We start from the raw sequence: 21848 nt of genomic DNA, 5'->3' as shown, positions 1-21848 counted from the left end.
AACATGGAGGTGGACCCTTCCAGGTTGGCTATAACAAGAGACCCCAGGGCCAGATGGCATCTTTCCTGAAGCTGTGTGACACAGACAATGCAGCCTGACTGTTCCTGATTCCACAGAAACAGATAATATGTTTTAATTTATAAAATTAATGTGATGTTTTCGCTGCTACATGTTCAGAGTATAGCCTAACTATTGATTATTACTCTAGATTCATTTGGTCTCTCATCACACATAAAGGGGGAACAAATAATCCCAAAGTACAGAAAAGTAGCTATGCTAGAATAGTTTTTGTCAGGAGATCTAAAAACCCAGTGGTATGACTGTTCCCTGTGTGACCCAATAAACTCTCAGCTTACCAAGACATTAAAGGGCAGTTGAAGACAATTTCAGCAAGAAAAATAAGGAGACATAATGACATTTTACTTATGTACCTTTAAGCTTTTAATTTATTATTAGGAAGTTTGTTTTTTTAATATAACACAGAACAAATTTTATGAGAGGTTAGAATGCTCAAATGTGTTCATTTTAAACAGATACTAAGCAGGCTGCAGTGTGGCAAATAGTTGTTGTCCAAATCAATCTCATTTGTATCAGAGGCTTTAGAATGAGCCTCTTGGGACTCAGAACACACATGGACTACATCAAGAACTATGTGTGATGAAGAGCAGGAGACTGGATGAAGGTGCTCAGCAGCAAGAACCACTAGAACAGGCTGGGCGGCAGCAGGTGGTCCTGCAGCAGGTGGTCTGGCAACAGATGGGGCGACAACAGATGGGGCGACAACAGCTGGAGATGCAGCACTGGGGCCTGCAACAGCTGGACACACAACAGCTGGGGCGGCAGCAGGTGGCCTGGCAACAGCTGGGGCGGCAGCAGCTAGAAGTGCAGCAGCTGGGTCTGCAGCAGCTGGATCCACAACAGCTGGAACTACCACAGCAAGGGCGGCAACAGCTGGGGCGGCAGCAGGTAGGCTGGCAGCACACAGACTGGCAGCACTGGGGCCTGCAGCAGCTGGACACACAACAGCTGGGGCGGCAGCAGCTGGGCCTGCAGCAGCTAGAAATGCAGCAGCTAGGACGGCAACAAGTGGGCTGGCAGCACACAGACTGGCAGCACTGAGGCCTGCAGCAGCTGGACACACAGCAGCTGGGTCTGCAGCAGCTGGACACACAGCAGCTGGGGCGGCAGCAGGTGGTTTGGCAGCAGCTGGGGCGGCAGCAGGTGGTTTGGCAGCAGCTGGGCTGGCAACAGCCTTGGCCACAGCCCTCCTCAGAGCAGACAGAGCCACAGCAGGAGCTGACCATGGTGTCAGAGGTGAAGGTTCTGGATGAGTTTATAAGATGGGTTGGAATATTTGGAAGTGGGAGTCTCCCTGCCTCCATCCCCTTTTATACCCTGCTGAGGGAGCGGCTATCCTCACATACAGCATCCTTTCCTTGTTATTGTTTATGTTAATAATTAGGTGATAATCAAATTAGGCAAGTGTCTTTTCCTGGTTAAATGTTTAAGGTGGATAAAACACAAGAGCTCTTTTTTCCTGGTGTGTTCATTGTCCACCGTTGCTGAGCCATCAGTTAAGTGTCTTTCCTGTTTTAGCTTCTTCAGGAGAGCCATCACCTGGCATCATGCATCTTGGCTCTCTTCAATTTCTTCTCATCTTCTGTGGCCCAACTTCTGTAGGCCAAAATTGTGGTGATGCAGCTCTTTGACAGTATCATTTACAGTCTAAGAAACTGTGTCTTCAGCTGGATGGACACGTACTCCTACACAGACTATAGACAGACAGACAGACAGATATAGATATAGATATAGATAGAGATAGAGATAGAGATAGAGATAGAGATAGAGATAGAGATAGAGATAGAGATAGAGATAGAGATAGATGATATAGATATCATAAGTATATGTATAAAATATATGTATAAGTACTTTTATATGTATGTCAAGTACTCATAAGTACTTTTATATGTATGTATACATACATATAAAAGTACCAATGAAAGGTTAATTATATAGACTTCTATGTAAATTTAAGAAGATTAAGAAAGACATTTCCACACTCCTAAAAAAAGTTGAATATATCACTTTTTAAGATCTCCTTTCTATGGCTTCGGGGAGCGGATGACTCATCCTCAGTTTTTTTTTTTTTAAGATCTATTTTTATTAGTAGGGGTTGTGAGGGTATACGTGTGTGTGTGTGTGTGTGTGTGTGTGTGTGTGTGTGTGTGAGTAGTAGTAGTAGTAGTAGTAGGTGTCTGTAGAAGTCAATAGAGGATATCAGAGATGGAGTGAAAGCCAAGTTGTAAATGCTCTGACATGGCTGATCCTTGAACCAAACTCTGCTCCTCTGCCACCCCAGCAATTTTCTGAGCCATTTTTTCAGTTCCAAAAGACAAGATACATTCTTGTCCTAGTCTATGGATAGATAATACCAGTCCCTGAGGCAGAGGTTCCCATGGTTGGCTGCATGGTGGAACCACCCTGTTGCAAACTGGCTAGTTCTTGAGTTCTGCCCAGAACTAATCTTATTTAATTGGTCTGGAGTAAAACCTCAGAGGATTCTGAACTTTTTCCAAGTCTCTCAACGGGCAGTAGAGTTTGAGACCCAACCCCTTTAATTGTCCATATTGCATGCATTTGTGTCCATTTCAACTAAGAACATAGATTGCAAATTAATGACATTTTAATCAATGGTATATGACTAATAGAGAAATTCTGAATTACAAACAATGAGCTCTAAGCATTTAAACCACTCTTTACTGCTGTAAGCTACTCTAGTTCCCACACCAACAGACTCACCTGGGTAAGAATAACTGCTCTATCTTAAGCTACGGTGAGAAATGACTGAATCTAGACCCTTACACTGAGTGACATTGCAAAGGAAACTCAGAAGTGGGGAAATCATTTCCCATCCTGGATAAGTTCCACCCACATCTGTTTAAGTAGAATTGATTTTTAACATCTGGACCACATTTACAAATCCATCTTTTATCACACAGAGTAGAAAGTAGTGAATAATTTTTTCCTGCTATAAAATTTCCTTCCCCTTAAAGCTATTTATTTTTCTATCGTTTTATGATAATAATGAAAGAACTCAAATAAACACTTTGGAAATGGGAATGAACATGGCTGACATTTGTAAATGCCATCCAGGAACAGGATCAAAGCAATTGAAAATGCAAGTAATCAGATGTCTGGTGACAATGGGAACTTTAAATGCATGGTAAGCAAACCAGACTTTTCCGGTCACAGATCATTTATGCTATGTAATTACAGAGTGCATTCTCGTTTATAAATACCTGCTATATATTTTATATGTAGCTAAAATATACTGCAATTAGGTGGCTTTCATTCTGACTTTTTTCTTCATGAAAATATCTTGATCTAAATAGAGACACAAATAGCTATTTTAGCAGAGAGAAAAAATAGACTTTATTTTGGATTCATCTACATTACCTTATATTAAAAATTAAACTTCACTTACATATTTTGGAACATACATTAAATAATATTGTTGGGCCTGTTGTGAAATGATACATATATTCAGAACAATTTGTGAAGTAATAGCAATGTCTATCTATTGTTGATTTATTTCACCTTGTTTGTTTGTTTGCTTGTTTTAATCTTTATATGTTGCTTATCTCTACCTGGTTGCAAGTATTTGGTTGTAGGAGGCACAGAGATCTTTGTGCTCAAAGATAATGGGAATCTGAAATGTTAAACATACAGTGTTGTTCCTTCAAAGAAAGAGATGCATAGTCTGTTTTGTGATTAATAGCCTCATGACCTTTGTGCTACCTGTGTGGCCAAGACCACATGGATTCCTCCCCCTTATCTTGAACTTGTTTTTCTCAGTTGATCTATAGAACCTATTTTTATGGAAGGTGTCACATGTAATCAGTCTATAAAACCCATCTTTGTGCATGGTGTCGATGTAGTCACATCTAATCTTTATTTAGCTTACCTTGATCCTCAAAGAGATTTGTGTGTGCTTTGTTGGGCACAAGGGATTGAGCTAAATATCATGGGAATAGTTTTCATCTATTTGTGCTGTCCTTAAATATGCCTAAAACACTAATCAGGGTCAGACTACCAATATTTGAACTAACACCAGCCACTTAGTCAGGCTGAACCAAACTGCCTTCTTATCTCCCATAGATCTACTGGTTCTGGTCACAGTGATCACATTTGGTTTTATAGAAAACATAGGTACACTGGAGAGTATATGGAATATTCATATACAATATACAAATAATTATTAATCCAGTATCATGTAGTGAGAATTTTGGTTTCTTTTAAAAAACACAGAAATATTATAATAATATGTGTTCATTTTAATCCCGGGTGTGGGATATGGGGTTGCTTCAGATTGTACACAGCAGCTGACTATGATTTGCCTTGTGCTCTAGCAGGGGCATGATTTTGCCAGTGACAGATAGTTTCTGTGATTGTGTGATGTTTGGAATTCTGGGATCTCTTTAGAGGGTATATAAATGCTAAGGCCCCAAGGAGTGGTGGACAGGTTGTTTGGTTGTTACTTGGTTGTTGTTGGTTACAGAGTGTTAAGTAGTCACGTGCAAAATAGAAACAGCAAGAAGAAATTAGATATCCCAAGGTGAAGATCAAACTTGTCCCAAGGAACCTGACACCCTTAATCAGCAGGAAGTAACTAACTGGAGCATCACTCCCTTTCCCCTCTATCCATCTTTCTCCCTATCGAGTGTTAGGGTGCTGAAAGGATGGAAGAGAGGGGTTGGAGAAGGGTGAAGGAAAAAAGAACCTACAAAGTTGCAAAATTCTAGCTACAGGATCTATCTACCCAAAGCCCAGGGGAGAGTCTTTGCTTCCTCAAGTGGGATTCCTACATTTCCCTCCCTCCTTTCTTCCCTTTCTCCCTCCTCCCTCCCTTCCTCTTTCTATCCCTCTACCACAGTCACTGTCCCAATTTTTTTAATTTCTTATATTCAAAATTCAATCACCTAAGCATGCATTTTTTAAACAATAAAGTCTAGCCTTACTGTTTTTAATGCTCTACAACAGAATGCCACTCTGTGTGTTTTGAAGTATGACACTCAGTGTTCCATACTGTCTTACTTAGATAGACAACCTCCAAGTTAGCCTCAGTTATGGTTGCTGTGCTTTGACCATGCAGACTATCCACCAAATGGTATGTGTTACAGTCTGAGTGTTGTAACACAGAGGGCCAATATTAGGTGGTTGTGAACCTGAAAGAGGGGGAATCACAGGAAAGGTTCATAGCTCGTTGAGGCACACCTTCCATTGGGATTTGTTTAGTTAGCATGTTTGCTGTTGTGATAAACACCATAACCAAGAGCAATTTGGGAAGGAAAGTGTTACTGAAAGACGTCAGGGCAGGAGCTCAAGCAGTTCAGAAACCTGGAGGCAGGAGCTGATGCAGAAAACTATAGGGAAGTGCTGTTTTCCTGACTTGTTCCTTATGACTGGCTCAGCCTGGTTTCTTATAGAACCCAGGACCACAAGCCCAGGAGTGGTACCAAGTGAGCTGGGTGTGTCATAATCATGTGACAAAAACCTTCATTCAATACCCACAAAGGTGCTGAGGCTCTCATCCCAATGGTGTCCAGGAAGAAGGTATTCTCAGCTATCGTAGACATGAGTTAAATTTGAACTCTTTCAGACTGACTCCATAGAGAAGACCTCGATGCCAATCAATGTCTTTCTGGAGCTTATGAAGTACTAGGAAACCAGCAATGCATCAATGCTGTTTCTGTTCCTGACCCATGGACACTGTGAGTTTATAGTGTGCAGTGCTTATGCTGCTAAGTTTTGAAGTCAGAGAATGACAAGTGACTAGTGCAAAGAGCACTGAGTAAAAGAAGCGACCAAAGATTGTCGAGAAGTAGATATACAAGAATAGACTTGAGGGCCATAAACACAACAAACTCATTTTGCTTCTGTCTGGCCCAAGAGACGCTCTGTTTATTAAGTGATTAGGATGGAGCAATTAAGGGGTCATCAGCATTGTGGAAAAATTCAAAGTAGAGATAATTCACTAACATCCTTGTTTTCACAGGAAGTATTGCTGCAGGATAGATATAGCTCTATAGGCGTAATGGGAATGATAGGACCACCAAAGAATCCAGGTAGAACCATTTAGCTCTGAGAATTAATATGAGTATAATTATGGGATGAGTAACCAGTTATGAATGGTAACTGTAACAGGAATGGAGTGTAACTCCCAGCAATCTGTGGATTTTGAAGGAGAACCCGGTGCTCCTAATTATAAGACAAAGGCACCCAATTTTGGAATATCTGCTACTGAAGGCTTTAGAGATATATGCATATTAGTATATATGCATATGTATGCATCTATGCTTTATTAGCATGTTGTGATGGTTTCTATATGCTCGGCCCAGGGAGTGGCACTATTAGAAGATGTGGCCCTGTTGGGGTAGGTGTGGCCTTGTTGAAGTAGGTGTGTCACTGTGGGCATGGGCTTAAGATCCTCACCCTAGCTGCCTGGAAGTCAATATTCTGCTAGCAGCTTTCAGATAAAGATGTAGAACTTTCAGGAGCCTGCACTATAGCTGCCTAGATGCTGCCAATGCTTCCTGCCTTGATGATCATAAACTGAACCTCTGAACCTGTAAGCCAGCCCCAGTTAAATGTTGTCATTTGTAAGACTTGCGTTGGTCACGGTGTCTGTTCATAGCAGTAAAACCCTAACTAAGGCACACGTGTTAATGGAATAATGGATTTCTTCACGATACTTCATATAAGTACATAATATACTTTGATCATACCTCTCTCTCAATCCTACACCTTACCTGGACAGCACAGCAGAGCTGACCCTAGGCTGAGTAGCACAGTAGCACAGGCCCTGGTGGTGTGAGTAGGGGTGTGGGTGAGCTGGCCCAGAGGGTGTGAGTGAGAGAGATTTGGCCCTGCCACTCATCTGCAATGAGATGGCATGGATGCTAGGGCAATGCGCTCCTTCTCCTCATCCCTCATCATCTATTACAGTTGGGAAACCTGGCCCTGAGGCTATGAGAGTGAGTGAGAGCTGACCCTGTCCTTCGATGGCTGCAGCACTTAGGAGAGCAGGCCCTGTACCTTGTCTGGACAGCACAGTAGAGCTGGCCCTGGTGGGGGGGGCACAGGTGAACCACCCTGAGGACAAGAACTCAGGAGATGATGGGGTGATGCTGCCCCTCCCCTCTCCTCCCCCACTCCCACCTGCAATAGTCAGGACAGCTGGCCCTGAGGGAGGGCATGAGAGTGGAAGAGTTATCCCTGCCCCCTCACTGGCTGTAGCACTCTAAAGAGTGGAACCTTCACCTCACCTGGGCAACACAGTGGAGCTGGTCCTGATAGCAAAGGCTCAAGAGCCATCCCTAAGATATGAGAGCCAAAAAGCTTACCTAGCCCCTCAAAGACTGAAGCACTTGGGATAGTGGGCAACTATCCCAACTTCCTTAACTCTGAGGGCAGGAGAGCTGACCCTGCCTCCTGCCAATAGTGGCACTGAATGGCCTAGCCTGAGCAGTTCTAGAGAGCTTGACCTAGTGGTGCAGATAAGGGAGAGCTGGTGCACTGACCAGCCCAGGTACCACCCAAACCAAGATCCAGGGCTCTGAATTGGCTAACCCCAACATACAACTGCTAAGGGTTGGTTGGGATGCTTCTGAATTGGCCTACCCCAACATCTGTACCAACTGCTAAGGGTTGGTTGAGATGCAAGAAAAGGCCAGTCCTGCTGATCCAAAGCTTGAGGATCTCCATGACACAGGGCAACAACAGGATAACCAGGGGGAGACCCTGTGAGGGTTCAGTATTTCTAATGTCTAAGAAGTCAGAGACTTCAAACCAGGCCATTGACACATTGCAATGAACATTTGCAAGTAAAGATTTATGGACAGAGGGATGGACATAGTGTGACACACTCTATAATATTCTATAGCTTCCAACGTGATATGTTTTCTGTTTTATTTTGCTGTTGTTGTTCTCTCTCTCTCTCTCTCTCTCTCTCTCTCTCCGTGTGTGTGTGTGTGTGTGTGTGTGTGTGTGTGTGTGTGTGTGTGTTTGTGTGTGTGTGTGTAAGTGAAAGATGGATATGAGGGGACAGGGAAATGAGCTGTACTGGGGTACATGATGTGAAATTCACACAGAATCAATAAAAAGCTAGAAACAATCAATAAAAAGCTAGCAGGTGTCTAGTATGGAATGCAAATAGAGTCCTAAAGATATCAAGGTAAGAGGAGATAGGAGAGAAATATAAATTCACTGTCTCAACCTCAGGTTCTCTTGACTCTCCTCCCCTTTGCCACAATATGCTATACAAGGACACAGAGCTTCTGAGTGCCTGATGCTCACTCACAGAGACTGACTTCACTGCCATAGTGGAGTAGGGACACTGATCAACAGAAGAGAGGAGCATATCTTAGCAGTGATGACTTCCCCAAGGAGCAGTGCTGGCAATTTTAGTTGGAGTGCTAAGTGTGAATGACCAAGAATAACATCTAGAGTTAAATAAAAATCTAGTCACCACTGGCTCAGAACTCTCAGGACATGACCTAAGTGGCTCTTCAAAGCAGGCATCTGATTCACCTACTACACCTTTCTCTTCTGATTCTGACTAATGGGTTGGAGTATCTAAAAGACAGGGGTGTATGGGTGGGTATAGGATGTTCTACTCAGGTACCCTGTATCTTAATGGTCCTCACACTTAAACAAGTGTGAGCACAGAATGCAGGTGGCTCACACTGCTCATTTGCTCCTCTCCTCTTATGCCAAGTGGCCACAGATGGTGGTGACTGAGTAACTGTGCAAAGAAAGGGACTTTGCCTCTAAGAAAGGAAGGGCTGTAGTCCTGCTTACATTCCAGAACTTTCCTGTCACACGATGTCTGACGGGTTGGCATTTATGGAAGGCACCCTGTATTTCTACTACTGTAATCTATTTCCTGGAAATTTCTCCCAGGTTCCTTTGGGGAACCTTTTCTTGTTAATATTACCTCCAAAAGTTCCCGTTTAAGGTTCTTCTTTTACTAAGCATAGCAAAGCACACACCTTTTTAGTGTGGCAGCCCCTTCAATACAGCTGGCTTCTGCACGTTGCCCATTGATATCCCCTTAAGTACATGCAGGGGCACAGAGGTTGGAGCTCTGCTGCCTAAAGCCTGGTCTTTGTAAGAGACTGTCTGCAGGAGGCATCCAGGTACTGGATCTAAGCATCCATATTTATGCTTTCAAATGGAGATTTCTACAGATGAGGAGCTGGTATGCATGCCACTGCTTCCTGTGGGCTTGTCTTTAGAGATGGCCTACAGAAAAGCTGGCACGTGACAACAGAAAGAGGAAAAAAAGACGAAATGCCTTTATATATTTCTATGGCTGCAAATCCACATTTATTTCATTGTAGGAATAACTCCATTTTAGGAAATATTGCAGATAACAAGTATTTCACTGGGCATGACATCATAGTTTTAAGGAATCTAAAGGAAATTGAAAGTTGCATTCATATAGGAAAGAGAAAGCATGAGTGAGAGAGAGGGTATATTTGTAGGCAAAAACAGCGTATTCGTAAACTGGAAGTAAGGGTTTACATCCGGTGTCTCAGGACTCAGCTCACAAGTGCTCTATATATGGAATGTTGCTTGGGGGAGCTCTCAGCAACAAGAACAACTAGAGCAAGCTGGGCGACAGCAGGTGCTCTGGCAGCAGGTGGGCCTGCAGCAGCTGGACACACAACAGGAGGGGCGGCAGCAGCTAGAAATGCAGCAGCTGGGTCTGCAGCAGCTAGACCCACAACAGCTGGAACCACCAGAACAGATGGGCCTGCAGCAGCTGGACACACAGCAGCTAGGACGGCAACAACTGGAGATACAGCAGCTGGGACGACAGCAGGTAGGTTGGCAGCACACAGACTGGCAGCAGCTGGGCCTGCAGCAGCTGGACACACAGCAGCTGGGGCGGCAGCAGCTGGACACGCAGCAGCTGGGCTGGCAGCAGGAAGGCCTACAGCAGCTGGGCCTGCAGCAACTGGGCCTACAGCAGCTGGAGATGCAGCAGCTAGGGCGACAGCAGCTGGAGATGCAGCAGCTGGGGCGACAGCAAGTGGGCTGGCAGCACACAGACTGGCAGCACTGAGGCCTGCAGCAGCTGGACACACAGCAGCTGGGCCTGCAGCAGCTGGACACACAGCAACTGGGCCTGCAGCAGGTGGTCCTACAGCAGGTAGTCTGGCAGCAGCTGGGCTGGCAGCAGCCTTGGCCACAGCCCTCCTCAGAGCAGACAGAGCCACAACAGGAGCTGACCATGGTGTTAGAGGTGGAGGTTCTTGGTAGGTTTACAAGAAGGTGGGTTGGAAGGTTTGGAAGTGGGAGTCTCCCTGCCTCCATCCCCTTTTATACCCTGCTGAGGGGCTGCTGTCCTCACATGCAGCATTCTTTCCTTGTTATTGTTTGTGTTGATAAATAGTATGTGATTATAAAATTAAACAAGATTGCTTTCCTGGTTACATTTTCAGATTGGGTAGGAAACATGATGTCTCTTCCTGATGTGTTAGAATTCCTCTGTCAGCACTTCCGAATTACCTTTCTGACTTGACATCATCAAAGGGCACTGTCCCAGGACAATTTACCTCTTGATATTATACATTTCAGTCTCTATTCACATGGCATGGCCTGTCTATCCTGGTGTGACAATGATTCTTCTAGCATTTAATTGTTTCTGATTACCCAGGGGAGTAAATTCATGGCACAGTCTTGATTGCTCATTTGTTACTGGTAAGATTGTCCAACAACAACAACAAACAGTTTGAACATGAGAACACTGAAGTCTCCCCTGCCAGCTGTGATTCGGTGTTTAGGCATTCTCAAGGGAAATACAACACTGTTTTCAAATACAATAGTGACACCTGAAATTTTGATGTTACCTTTTTTGCCAAACAAAACACCCTAAACTTATTCTGAGGGAAATTTGGCTGCCAAGTCTAGCTACAGAATGAGATCCAGTCCCTTGGCTCCCTGCTGTGGGTGGAGCTGATTTCCATCATTGAACATTGTCTTTCTGGCTTTGCTGGCCACACTGACTCACTTCCCATTTCTTTTTAGGAGACACTTGCCTACCCAACCACTCTAGTTCACTGTGTTTCTCTAACCTGTTGCTCTAACTTGGATCCTGTCACGGTGGCTTGGGCCCATAAAGCCTAGGTGCTTTTCTGCCTTTTGTCTGGGTTGTTATTCAGTGTTTACTCTCCAGTTTTAGTTTTCATAAACAGGAGGTGAAAGGGTACAGATTTTCAGCTCAGAAGACATCTGCCTGTGTGTTTTCACTATAAAAACATAGTACATGCTTAAAGGCTGGAAAAAAATATGCCTAACTCAACTTCTAGCTGCTGCCTTTTTGGAAAACAAGGACGCCTGACAGTCCCTAATGCTTCCCTGTCTCTGGAGTCAAGAGGACCTGAGGAAGATCCTGACTTTATGTCATGATGTCCCAGGTTCATGCCACCTTTCACTTTAGGGCACTCTGGACGACAATGGCCTTATTAAGTCAGGCTCTTTGAGAACACCCACAGGCAACTCCAGTCTGGTGTCAGTCTCTCCGTAAACTCTATTCTTCTGAATGTCTGCAGATTGTGAATTTAGGAAAGAGAAGCTGTGCTGAGTGGAGAGTCATGCCTCCAAATGCTTTACTCTTGCTCGCATGAGAGAAAACACTAACAGAGATTAAGATTATTTCAGAGGCAATGTCAAATCCAAAACTAACTAACTAACTAACTAACTAACTAACTAACTCCTAACTAGGTCACTACCATCAAGGTGAGCAATATTGGGAAGAGTGAATCATTTAAATTTCTTGGAAGGAATTTTTAAATATAACCTATAATCTCGGAGATTGTGCCCAACCTCATCAATCTTTATCCAGGCCTAATATGTAGATCAAATTAGCATGTTACTCTTGGACTTAAGAGAAATAATGGGTTCACAGTGAGCATCGGAGCACATGCCTGCGCTCTCAGCACTTAGGAGGCTGAAAGAGATCCATGAGTGTGAGGGCAACCTAGGCTACATTGTCAATGTGTGGCTACCTGAAACTACATAGAAAGAACCCTACCTCAGAATAGAAGAAAAGAAGAGGGGCTGAGACCTATTGGTGTAGAAGTAACCACTGCACCTTTCTAAGACATTGGTGTGACTTAGAGTAACGAATTCTTGGTATATCACACTACAGTAAGTTCAGGGTTGGTTCACACAGCCAGCCATCTGCAGACATTAAACCCTGGAACGTTAAAGTTCCTGTGCACAAACACTCTTGCATTCACGGAAGTGTGGTATTTTTCTATGTAGAAGACATAATTCTCTTCTCTGAGCAGCCCAAACCTACCTGCAAAATGTGCTTAATTCTACAAACCAGAAGAATGGAAATGAATCTGGCGTATGGGGAGATTAAAGCAAATGTGATAATAACAACATGACTAATGCGCAACAAATGGAAAGACTCAGGAAACTGGGCCCAGTGAAGAGATACTAGAGTCAAGCAGTGGCATGAAGCATGAAACGCTGTGTGAGGAACTTGCCCCAAAGGACAGTGGGGTGTTGAGAGAGGATAAGTGGGCATCTCAGAGAACAACATGTGACTCATCCTATGAGGTTGGCTTGTGGAATGGGTTGCCCTGTGGTTGTCAGTAGAGGGACTTAAGGATAAGGTGGTGTTGCTGGGGAAGATTCAAGAACCAGTTGGAGATGCAATGACTTTGAGATTCTCTTCTCCTCTGGCTCTTAACAAGCCTAATTGACTCATAATGTTCCTACAAGGCTCTTTGGTGCTTGCTCTATTTCTGTCCCAATCATGGTCCTTATTGCTAGATTTATATAGCCAGGGAACTAACCTGGGTTGCTGACTGTACCTCTTTAGGAGACATGTCTGTTGTCCTGAGCCTGCATCATGTACTGGCTCTAAAGAATGTAGCTCTCCTGATACCATTCTGAAGAAAGATGTGTACTTTTTATTTTGTTGTAGGAGGGAGGAGAAGAACTCTTCCAGGTGTTGTGGGGCAAAGTCCCTGATGACCACATTATAATACCCAGTCTAATATCCACAAGATGTTTTAGAGAAAGAATAGCCCTCAAGTAACCCTGATGAGTCCAGAACTATTTCCAGCATTTCTGTCTGGTTTCCCCTACCCTAATCTCAGTTTCCTGCTTGAATTATTCATCCATGTCACCAACCACCAACTCCTTGGCTGCCTAAACTTCTCATCATGTCCACATCTGACCTTGCCTCTCTACATGGCTATGTCTTGTGTCCATTTCCTTCCTAGACACAGGAGCAGAACATCCCCAGGCTCTCTGTCTTATGACTTCTCCTTCTCTATAGGTTCCCAGAGTAGCTTAATCTCTAATAGTAGTCCCCGCCCAGGACTGTGGCTGATGACACTCTGAGGTATGGGAGTGACAAAATAGATTCTCTCTGCAGTACTGGCCTGACATACAGTAGGAGTCACTGTCACACCTAATCCCCACATTTGGATTTAAGATTGTGAGAACCATGGGCTTATCCTAGGATTAGGACAGACAGGCAGTCTCCCCCAGAGATGAGTGGCTGGTCTAGTTTGCTTTCTGTGGCTATGATAAACTCCACAACCGAAAGCAACACTGGGAGGCAAAAGTTTATTTTAGCTTACAGAGTACAATCCATCATCAAAAGCAGTATCTCAAAGCAAAACCTCAAGAAGAAACCACAGAGGAAGATTGCTCACAGGCTTGCTTCTGGGCTCACATTCAATTACCTTTCTTATATCTCCTAAGACCAACCACCATGGGGTGGCCCAGCCTACAGTAGTTTCTCACATTAATCAACAATTGAGAACATACCACACAGACATAACAACAGCCCAATCCACTGGAGGCAGTTCATCAGCTGAACTTCTCTCTCTCAAGGTGCATCACGTTGACAACCAAGGTTAACCATCACACTAGCTTACCATGTGGTTGGGACTTTCATTCTCTTCCTTCCAGGAGCTGAGCACAGTTTCAACACTTTCCTCTGAGTAGCATTCTATTTCTCCAGCCAAATACCAGACTCAGAAAGATAAATATGTATTTCTATATCATACAGAGTCTAGCATTTGGGCTGTATGTAGCTTGGTAGTAAAGGCTTGCTTGGCATTTGCCGAGTTTAGAGTATAGATCTATGTATATTATATCTACACACAAGGCTCTCTCATACACATGCACACATACATAAGTACATGAGCATACACACATGCACAAATTAGCACATGCAGGCACATGCACACACATATGCATGTATGCATCAATGCACACACACACACACACACATACAGACACACACACACACACCATGTATGTAGAAGGAAAATTATTTGAGGAGAGAAAAGTAACCACTCCAGGAATGAGTGGGATAGAAAACAGTAATGCAGAGTTAATGTGGTTGGAGTATAAGTAGACGCCAATAACATTTTTAAAAGAAAGAATTAACCCCCACAGTGTGTGGATATATAATTATGCATATGCAGGTATCTCTTTTGCATTCTGATTTAGTTTCCTTCTGGAGTAATATAACAGAATTGAATGGTTTCTATTTTTGGTTCTTGGTAAATCCTATATACTGATTTCTATAATGGCCTCACTCATTTACCTTCTCAGCTATAGTAACAGGCCTCTCCTCCCCATATCTTCACCAGTATCTGTTGCTTGTTTTCTTCTTGGCAGCCATTCTGACTGGGATATGGAATCTCAGCATAGTTTTTATTTGCATTTCCCTGGTGAATAGCGATGTTGTGTATTTTAAATCCATATTTAGTCAGGCATTTGTACTTCTTTTAAAATGTATCTATTTGGTCCATTTGTCCATTTCTGATTGGATCATTTATTCTTTTGATGGTGTAACTTTTTGGTTCATTACATAATCAGGATATCAATTCTTTTGGGATATCAGTCCTTTCTCGGATGAAAGAGTCTCTTTTCTGTGAGACTAAACTCCAGTTTGAATAAAAATATTATTTACAAAAGCCAATTTAATTTTTCAGGTCTAAGACTCCCTCTGATGACATATTCCTCTGTGTCATGGGGAGGGGGGGGAGAGAAATGTGGACAGACTAAAAGTTCAAGTACAAATAATCAATAAACATGTGAAAAAATGTTACACAAAAATTCCACACTCCAGCCAGAATGATTGCCATAAAGAAAACACAATAGGGTGGAAGGAAGGTACAGCTCAGTGGTAGAATGTCAGCCTAGTGTACACAAGGTTTGGGATGATCTCCCTGAACAAAAGAAAGGAGAAGAAGAAAGGAAGGAAGGGGAGAAAGAAGGAATGGGTGGCCGGTAGGTGAGGAGAGAGAAAAAGAGAAGGAGGAAGAGAAGGGGGAGGAAGGAAAAAAGGAAGGAAGAAAGATTGGCAGACAGGCAAAAGGAACAGAAAGTACAGGACAATAAGTGCTGGTTAAAACATGGGGAAAGACAAGCCTTAGACATTGCCAGTGAGGACCGTAGATTGGTTCAGTCCCTATGGAAATCAGTATGGACATATGTTGTGGCAGTTAATTAACAGCTTTGGTTCCCTTGACTAGCTCAAAGGTTGGGCAGTTCTAATCCTCCCCGTGGCTAGCACACTTTTCCTCTGGAACTCCTGGCTTAACACCCTCTAATTCTATATTTTATCTTTGCTGACCTGGCTCCTTCTGGGTGGATCCCTAGTCTTTGCTGCCCAAGACACTTCTGGGCAGCCCTTCCAGAGCCACATTCCTTCTCAAGTACATTTTGGGTAATTTTTCTTCTGCAGCTCTAAATCTGATCTGTTTCCCTCCGAATCATGGCATTTCTCCCTTCCCTCTCTCCCAGTTTCTAGCCCACACAAATCTAAAGGTCCTGCCTCCGTCTATCTGTCCAGCCATTGACCTTTGTCTCAATATTGATCAATCAAAAACCAATCGGGGATAAGGACCTGCAGCATTTGGCTGTGCAGATTCCCAATTTTGGGGACAGAATTAATTCAAAGCATTATAACCAATCCCCAACAGAGGTACCTCAATAACTAAAAACAGACCCACCATGTGACTCAACTATCCAGTCCTAATGTGTACACAGATGGAGATGCATATACCTATACATATTTCATTGCTATTCAGAATAACCAACTTCTTCATTGCATCAGGCATTCATGTTCAATGGACCAGGCACCATTCACCAGGTGCATGTATAATGAAAATGTCAGATATTAGCACCACACTGTTTATATACCTAGTAAAAGAATGGAATTATGTCATTGGCTGGGAAATAGCCACATTAAATCAAATATATCTAGTTCAGAAAGAAAAAAATGCATATTTTCTTTTATCTGTGGTCCTAGATTTTATATATAGATAAATATGCACATTGTGTATATCATCAAAGTGGAAGATGAAGGCCAAGGGGAAGGAGGTGGGGGGGAAACAGGGGAATGGGGGAAAATAGGCTAAAAATACATGATATACTTAGAAGAGATTATCTTTGTGAAACCTAGCACTGTGCATAATGAAAATGAACCAAAAGAATAAATAAAAAGAATTAGAGGTAAGAATATGTTATGCTCTCGTAGACTAAAAGTTTTATTGGGAAATATCAAGCAAGCCACAAGAAAATAAATTCCGTAGGGGGGAAAACATTGGGGGGAAAAATCTAGAAACAAAACAGTTAACGACTTGTACTTTGAAACAGAGTAAGGAACTCTAAAACAACACGAAGAACAATTTGACTATAATTCTGATGTATTAGTATCAAAAATTATTTTTAAAAAAGAATAAATAGTAACAGACATTGGGCTTTTCCAAATCATTCCATGAATCTATATGGTTGTAGCATCAGTATGCCATATGTCCTGTTGAATATATGCATAGTCTGAAGGGCAGAAAGAGAACTGATCCAGGCCAAGACACTCAGCAACAAGAACAACCAGAGCAGCTGGGGCAGCAGCAGGTGGGCCTGCAGCAGATAGGTCTGCAACAGCTGGAAACATAGCAGGTGGGCTTACAGAACATAGACTGGAAACAGCTTGGCCTACAACAGCTGGCCACACAGCAGGTGGGATGGGAATAGTAGGGGAGGCAGCTAGGTCTGCAATAGCTGCAAGCAGAGGAAGTGGGGTGGCAGGAGGTGGGCCTGCAGCAGTTAGGTCTGCAACAGCTGGAAACACAGCAGGTGGGCTTGCAGCATACAGACTGAAAGCAGCTTGGCCTACAACAGCTGGGCACACAGCAGGTGGGGCAGCAACAGGAAGGCCTGTAACAGCTGGAAGCACAGCAGCTGGGACGGGAGCAGTAGGGGTGGCAGCAGGTGGATTGGCAACAGGAAGGCCTGCAGTAACTAGAAATGCAACAGGTAGGGCGGCAGCAGCTGGAAATGCAACAGCTGGGTCTGTAACAGCTAGATCCACAACAGCTGGAACGACCACAGCAGAGGCAGCAACGGCTGGAGCGGCAGCTGGAACAGCAGCAGCTGGGCTGGCAGCGCACAGATGGACAGCACTGAGGCCTGTGGCAGCTGGACACACAGCAGCTGGGGCGGCAGCAGGTGGTCTGGCAGCAGGTGGTCTGGCAACAGCCTTGGCCACAGCCTTCCTCAGAGCAGGCAGAGCCACAACAGGAGCTGACCTGGTTCCTCTTTTATACCCTGCTGAGGACACCCTTCCTTTTTATTATTAACCATACTACATAAATGATCATCAGATTGAGCAATTACGTTTTCTACATTTAATGGAAGATGCTGTCTTGTTTTCCCTCTGGATTAAGGCTTATCTCATTGACTTCCTGATACACACTTAGCACAATCATCATGGTTCAAGTACTGACTAAGTATCACAAACTTAGTGTGTTGATGCTCACTCCATCTGCTCTTTCCTCCTGAATTATTTTATATTCTCTTCCTTGTGCTCTTTGTGCACATTTAAAATTCTTCAGCTCCTCCCTTAGAGGATGGGTCTGTGAAGGATGGCATGAAGCCTGGGTGTTGCTCTACCCTGACTGGGCACACATCATGCCTACAATAGTTTTAGCATTCTCTAAGGAAAAGAGACTGAGTAGGTCTGATCAGATATCCTGAAATCTCTAAGGTATTGAAAGGCAGGCTAAAATATGTGCAGTGTAGTCAGTTGTAACCCAAAATAGTCAGTGAGCAGCAATAGAAGAAACCCCACAACACTCAAATTATTCCCATCCCCTCTTCCTGGACTTGAGGAGGTTCACAGGTTTTCTGTTTATGAAAAGTTAATGAATCTAACTGGCTGGGATTTGCATAGGCCTTGTACAGGACTGTGAAGGTATTATGTAAATAACCACAGTTGTTTCTGCTAGTTCATGTCAAGTCCAGAGGCTGGCATTTCACAGCATTCCTCTACATTCTTCAGGTAATACATTCTGTCTGTCCATTCTTTTACAGTGTTCCTTGAGGCTTGGAGCAGGATAGTAGGAGCATGCATAGATGTTCCAACTCTGCCTGAGCTCTCACAAAAGGGCTCCTGATGCTCCCCACCCACAGCTAAAGAGCTAGAATCACTTTTCTTTAGGGGTGGCGACCATTACTAGGTTACCCATGCCCCACGGGATGATCCTACACCCACGAGTACATAAGCAGCACCAACTGGACCCAGTGGTGATTTGTTGGGAGTCAAGTGGAGTTAGAGGAAGGGAAATGAAAATACATTGAATGCCCGCAGGAAATTTTCAAGGAATTATTTTTTTAAAGTCGTGGGTTTGTTTGTTTGTTTGTTTGTTTGTTCGTTCTGGAGTGAACACTGGAATCAACATTGGAGTCAGTAATAAGGCTTATATTATTAAGAACACTTACATCAACATTGGCATGAATTATATTTATATTTTTATAAAATAGAATATGAACTAGAACATGATTATTTTGAACATGGAAAGGTAGAGACTGATATAGGTGTTACTAGTTTTAAAGTAATTAATAATAGTTTCTTATAAGAAACTATACTTTTTATATTATTTTATATAATATATTTAAATTATATTTTTATTTAATTATATATTATATATAATTCATAGTTATATAAGTATATATAAAGTAAAAATAATTTAATATATTATATATTAAATTTATATAAATTATAAAATATGATAATAGTTTTTTTTAAATAACCAAGAAGTTCATTTAAACAACAAGACACTTGACTTGAAGGGAAAACTATCAAGGATCATCTTATTCAAGAGTAATTCATCCTTACTTAAAGACAGATTGCTCTACATGTAACAGTTGAATACAAAAATGTTATAAAATTGTCCTTGGTTTTACAATGATAAATGAAAATCATTAAAATTCTCCCATTGAACAAGGTATGCAAGGATTTGGTGTTGTTGGGTTCTTTTGTTAAAACAATGAGAGCAAAATAACTTACAGGATGAGCATGCCACTAATGGAGAAGGGGATATTTTTACAGACCCAGTATTTTCCCTCAGACCATCTCCATCTGATGTCAGCCAAAACAGAACATTGACCATTTAGTTTAAAAAATGAAAAGAAAAAAAAAGAGCAATATGTTTGTGCACATACATCAGTTATTTTATGTACAGTAAAGAAATGGGGACAGGGAAATGAAAGACAAGAGAAAACTATCCTGTGGTAGTCAGGATGTGGAGGGATCCAATTGCAGCTTTCTAATTGAGAATGTATTCTTGGTCTATAACAAAATTCTGAAGTAGCAGGATCCCTTTTTAGTAGACACCTCCAGTCTGCTGCTGGAACACATCAGTCCTATCTTCATCCTCTATTTCCAACTGGCCAAGTGTGTCTGTTTCGTTGATAGGTTGTCCATCAAACCAGAATCTGATCTGCCTCATTGACAAACCCTGCCATTCACAATAGGCTTTCATTAGTTTACTAAGTGATGTATGTCTCTTAATCTTACACTGCACCACAGAACCATCCTGTTCTGCTACCTTCAAGTTAATATGATCGTTGTTCTCAGTCTTGACTCCATCCTTGGGTATCTCATCAGCAATGGTGAGCACCGGAATCTTCTCAGCTGCCGCTTCACAAAAGAGGCACCAGGTCCTCACTGAAGGAGCACACAAGCAGCATCAGGAGCGGCAGAAGAAGGAGAAGGCAGCGGAGGACCATAATAGTTTCTATAATGAAACTATTGTTTCATTTTATTCTATTTAAGACCTTAACCTTTATCTGATTGCTTTTCTTCTTAATCTTTTACAAGATGACTCTTTATAAACCAGAAAATTTTAAAGAAAGTAGAATCATGTCTTACCATGTAACCACATCTTTGCCATATCCTTAGAATGCTATGGGTTTGGGCATTCCAGGCCAGCCTGATGGTCAGCCATCATTACCAGTCCAGGCATGTCAGTTGAGATGCTGAAGAAGTTTGGAGAGTAACCAGCCATTGACTCAAATTCCCTAAGAGTCATCTTCAACACCACATCACAGGGGAACGGGGGGTGTCTCAAGGCTGAGTGAGTTCTATAGTTAAATCTGATGTCTGATTACTTGATGACATTAAATTTCTGTTTTGTAAATATTTTGAATCTTGCTCTTGCCATAAAATTCTGATCTCCACTGGTGCATTTCATAAGAAAGCATTCTCTTAAGTCACACACATCTCAAGCCTGCTGGTAGCCTGGAAAGCAACGCCTTGTCAGGGGAGAGGGGAGCTTGCTGCAAACCAGAGGACTACAAGGTAGAGTCTCAATTAGGTCTGACTCAAGAGAGTCTGGAGAAGAGACTAGAAACTGTCTCTCTATTCTTTTTTTTTCCTGTGATATCCCAGTATACAACTAGAGTTTCTACATCCCAGAATAAGATGCCAAAGTAGAGCACAGAAGTGTAGTAACTTTACAACTTAAAGATGGAAACACATGTAAAAAACACAAAGGGAATAGATTGATCCAGGAGTCAAAGGGACATATCGCAGGAAGATCTCAGGGAAATATTTTTAATACAATATTTTTAATCATGCCTTGAGAATATACACATGTATAAAATATATTGTGATCCTTTTTATCTCCCATTCCATCCATAACTGCTCCAGATCCACCTCTATCATCCTAATCTCGTGGCCCCTTTTCTTTAAACTACCGAGTTCATTTGTACTTCCCATATACTCATGGGTGTGAGGCTCTATCCATGGGAACAGGGTTGATCTACTAGGAGACATACACTTCAAGAAATCTGACTCTCCCTAAACCACCACAGCTCCTCATCTAGAAGAGAGGGCTTCATGAACCCCTCCCTACTCCATGCTGGAATGTTGTTGATTGGCATGATATTGTATGGGCCTTGTGCAAGCATCCACCAGTCTTTTCCTGCCTCACATGAGGTACAAAATCATGTCTCCAACCTTTCTCCTGCAAGGAGTGGAACTACCAGTTAAATTCTTCAATATTTATAGCTCTCACAGAGAGGCCAGCTCCTCAGTCAGCTAACCCTGGTAAGGGCTTGGTTGGTATTTAATCAGTCCTCAGGACAATGAGATGGCTTTACACATGCAGGTAAGCACTTGCAGCTGCAATCCATGGACACCCCACCCTCAACTCAGCTTCCCCATGCAGGAGTTGACTGTATTCTCTCAGAGCTGATGCCCCAGAGTCAAGCCTCTAACTAGCTTCCATGTGGGAACCAGAAGGACATGTAATTAGTAGGACGTATGGGCCTGCTCCCTACCCCCACGAAACCAAATCTACAGCCTCTCCCTGAAAGGAGTTTGACCACACATGAAGCGCTCCAAGTTTAATAGTCCCCATCAAAGGGAATGGCTCCTAAATACAAGAGTCCTAGGGACTATAGGGATCAAAGAGGCGATTTCAAGGAGGTTTAGAAGCAGTGTTTATTTCTCT

The 21848-nt window shown here is 42.8% G+C and overlaps 1 protein-coding gene and 1 pseudogene across 5 annotated transcripts; both read right to left on the bottom strand.

The window, feature by feature from the left end:
* Positions 1–686: 686 nt before the first annotated feature.
* LOC110304449 (uncharacterized) lies at positions 687–10299 on the bottom strand. 5 transcript variants are annotated; one of them, XM_021175858.1, is made up of 3 exons: positions 9940–10299; positions 1003–1091; positions 687–897 (listed from the first exon to the last, which is right to left on the bottom strand). In XM_021175858.1, exons 1-3 carry the CDS (start codon positions 10297–10299, stop codon positions 687–689), a joined length of 660 nt encoding a protein of 219 aa, XP_021031517.1. The 5 variants fall into 5 exon arrangements, with proteins under 5 accessions (XP_021031517.1, XP_021031520.1, XP_021031521.1 ...); XM_021175863.1 differs by lacking the exons at positions 687–897; positions 1003–1091 and adding an exon at positions 9649–9709 and having other exon boundaries at positions 9833–9997; positions 10118–10299; XM_021175861.1 differs by lacking the exon at positions 9940–10299 and having other exon boundaries at positions 687–746; positions 852–1304.
* Positions 10300–19715: 9416 nt separating this feature from the next.
* LOC110304560 (small ubiquitin-related modifier 2 pseudogene) lies at positions 19716–20276 on the bottom strand (annotated as a pseudogene).
* Between the last annotated feature and the right edge of the window lie 1572 nt (positions 20277–21848).

This window comes from Mus caroli, unplaced genomic scaffold, assembly GCF_978045245.1.
Source record: "Mus caroli unplaced genomic scaffold, Mus_caroli_1 scaffold_13, whole genome shotgun sequence".
NCBI classification, from domain to species: Eukaryota; Metazoa; Chordata; class Mammalia; order Rodentia; family Muridae; genus Mus; species Mus caroli.
This window is presented reverse-complemented; position numbering and strand designations above follow the sequence as displayed.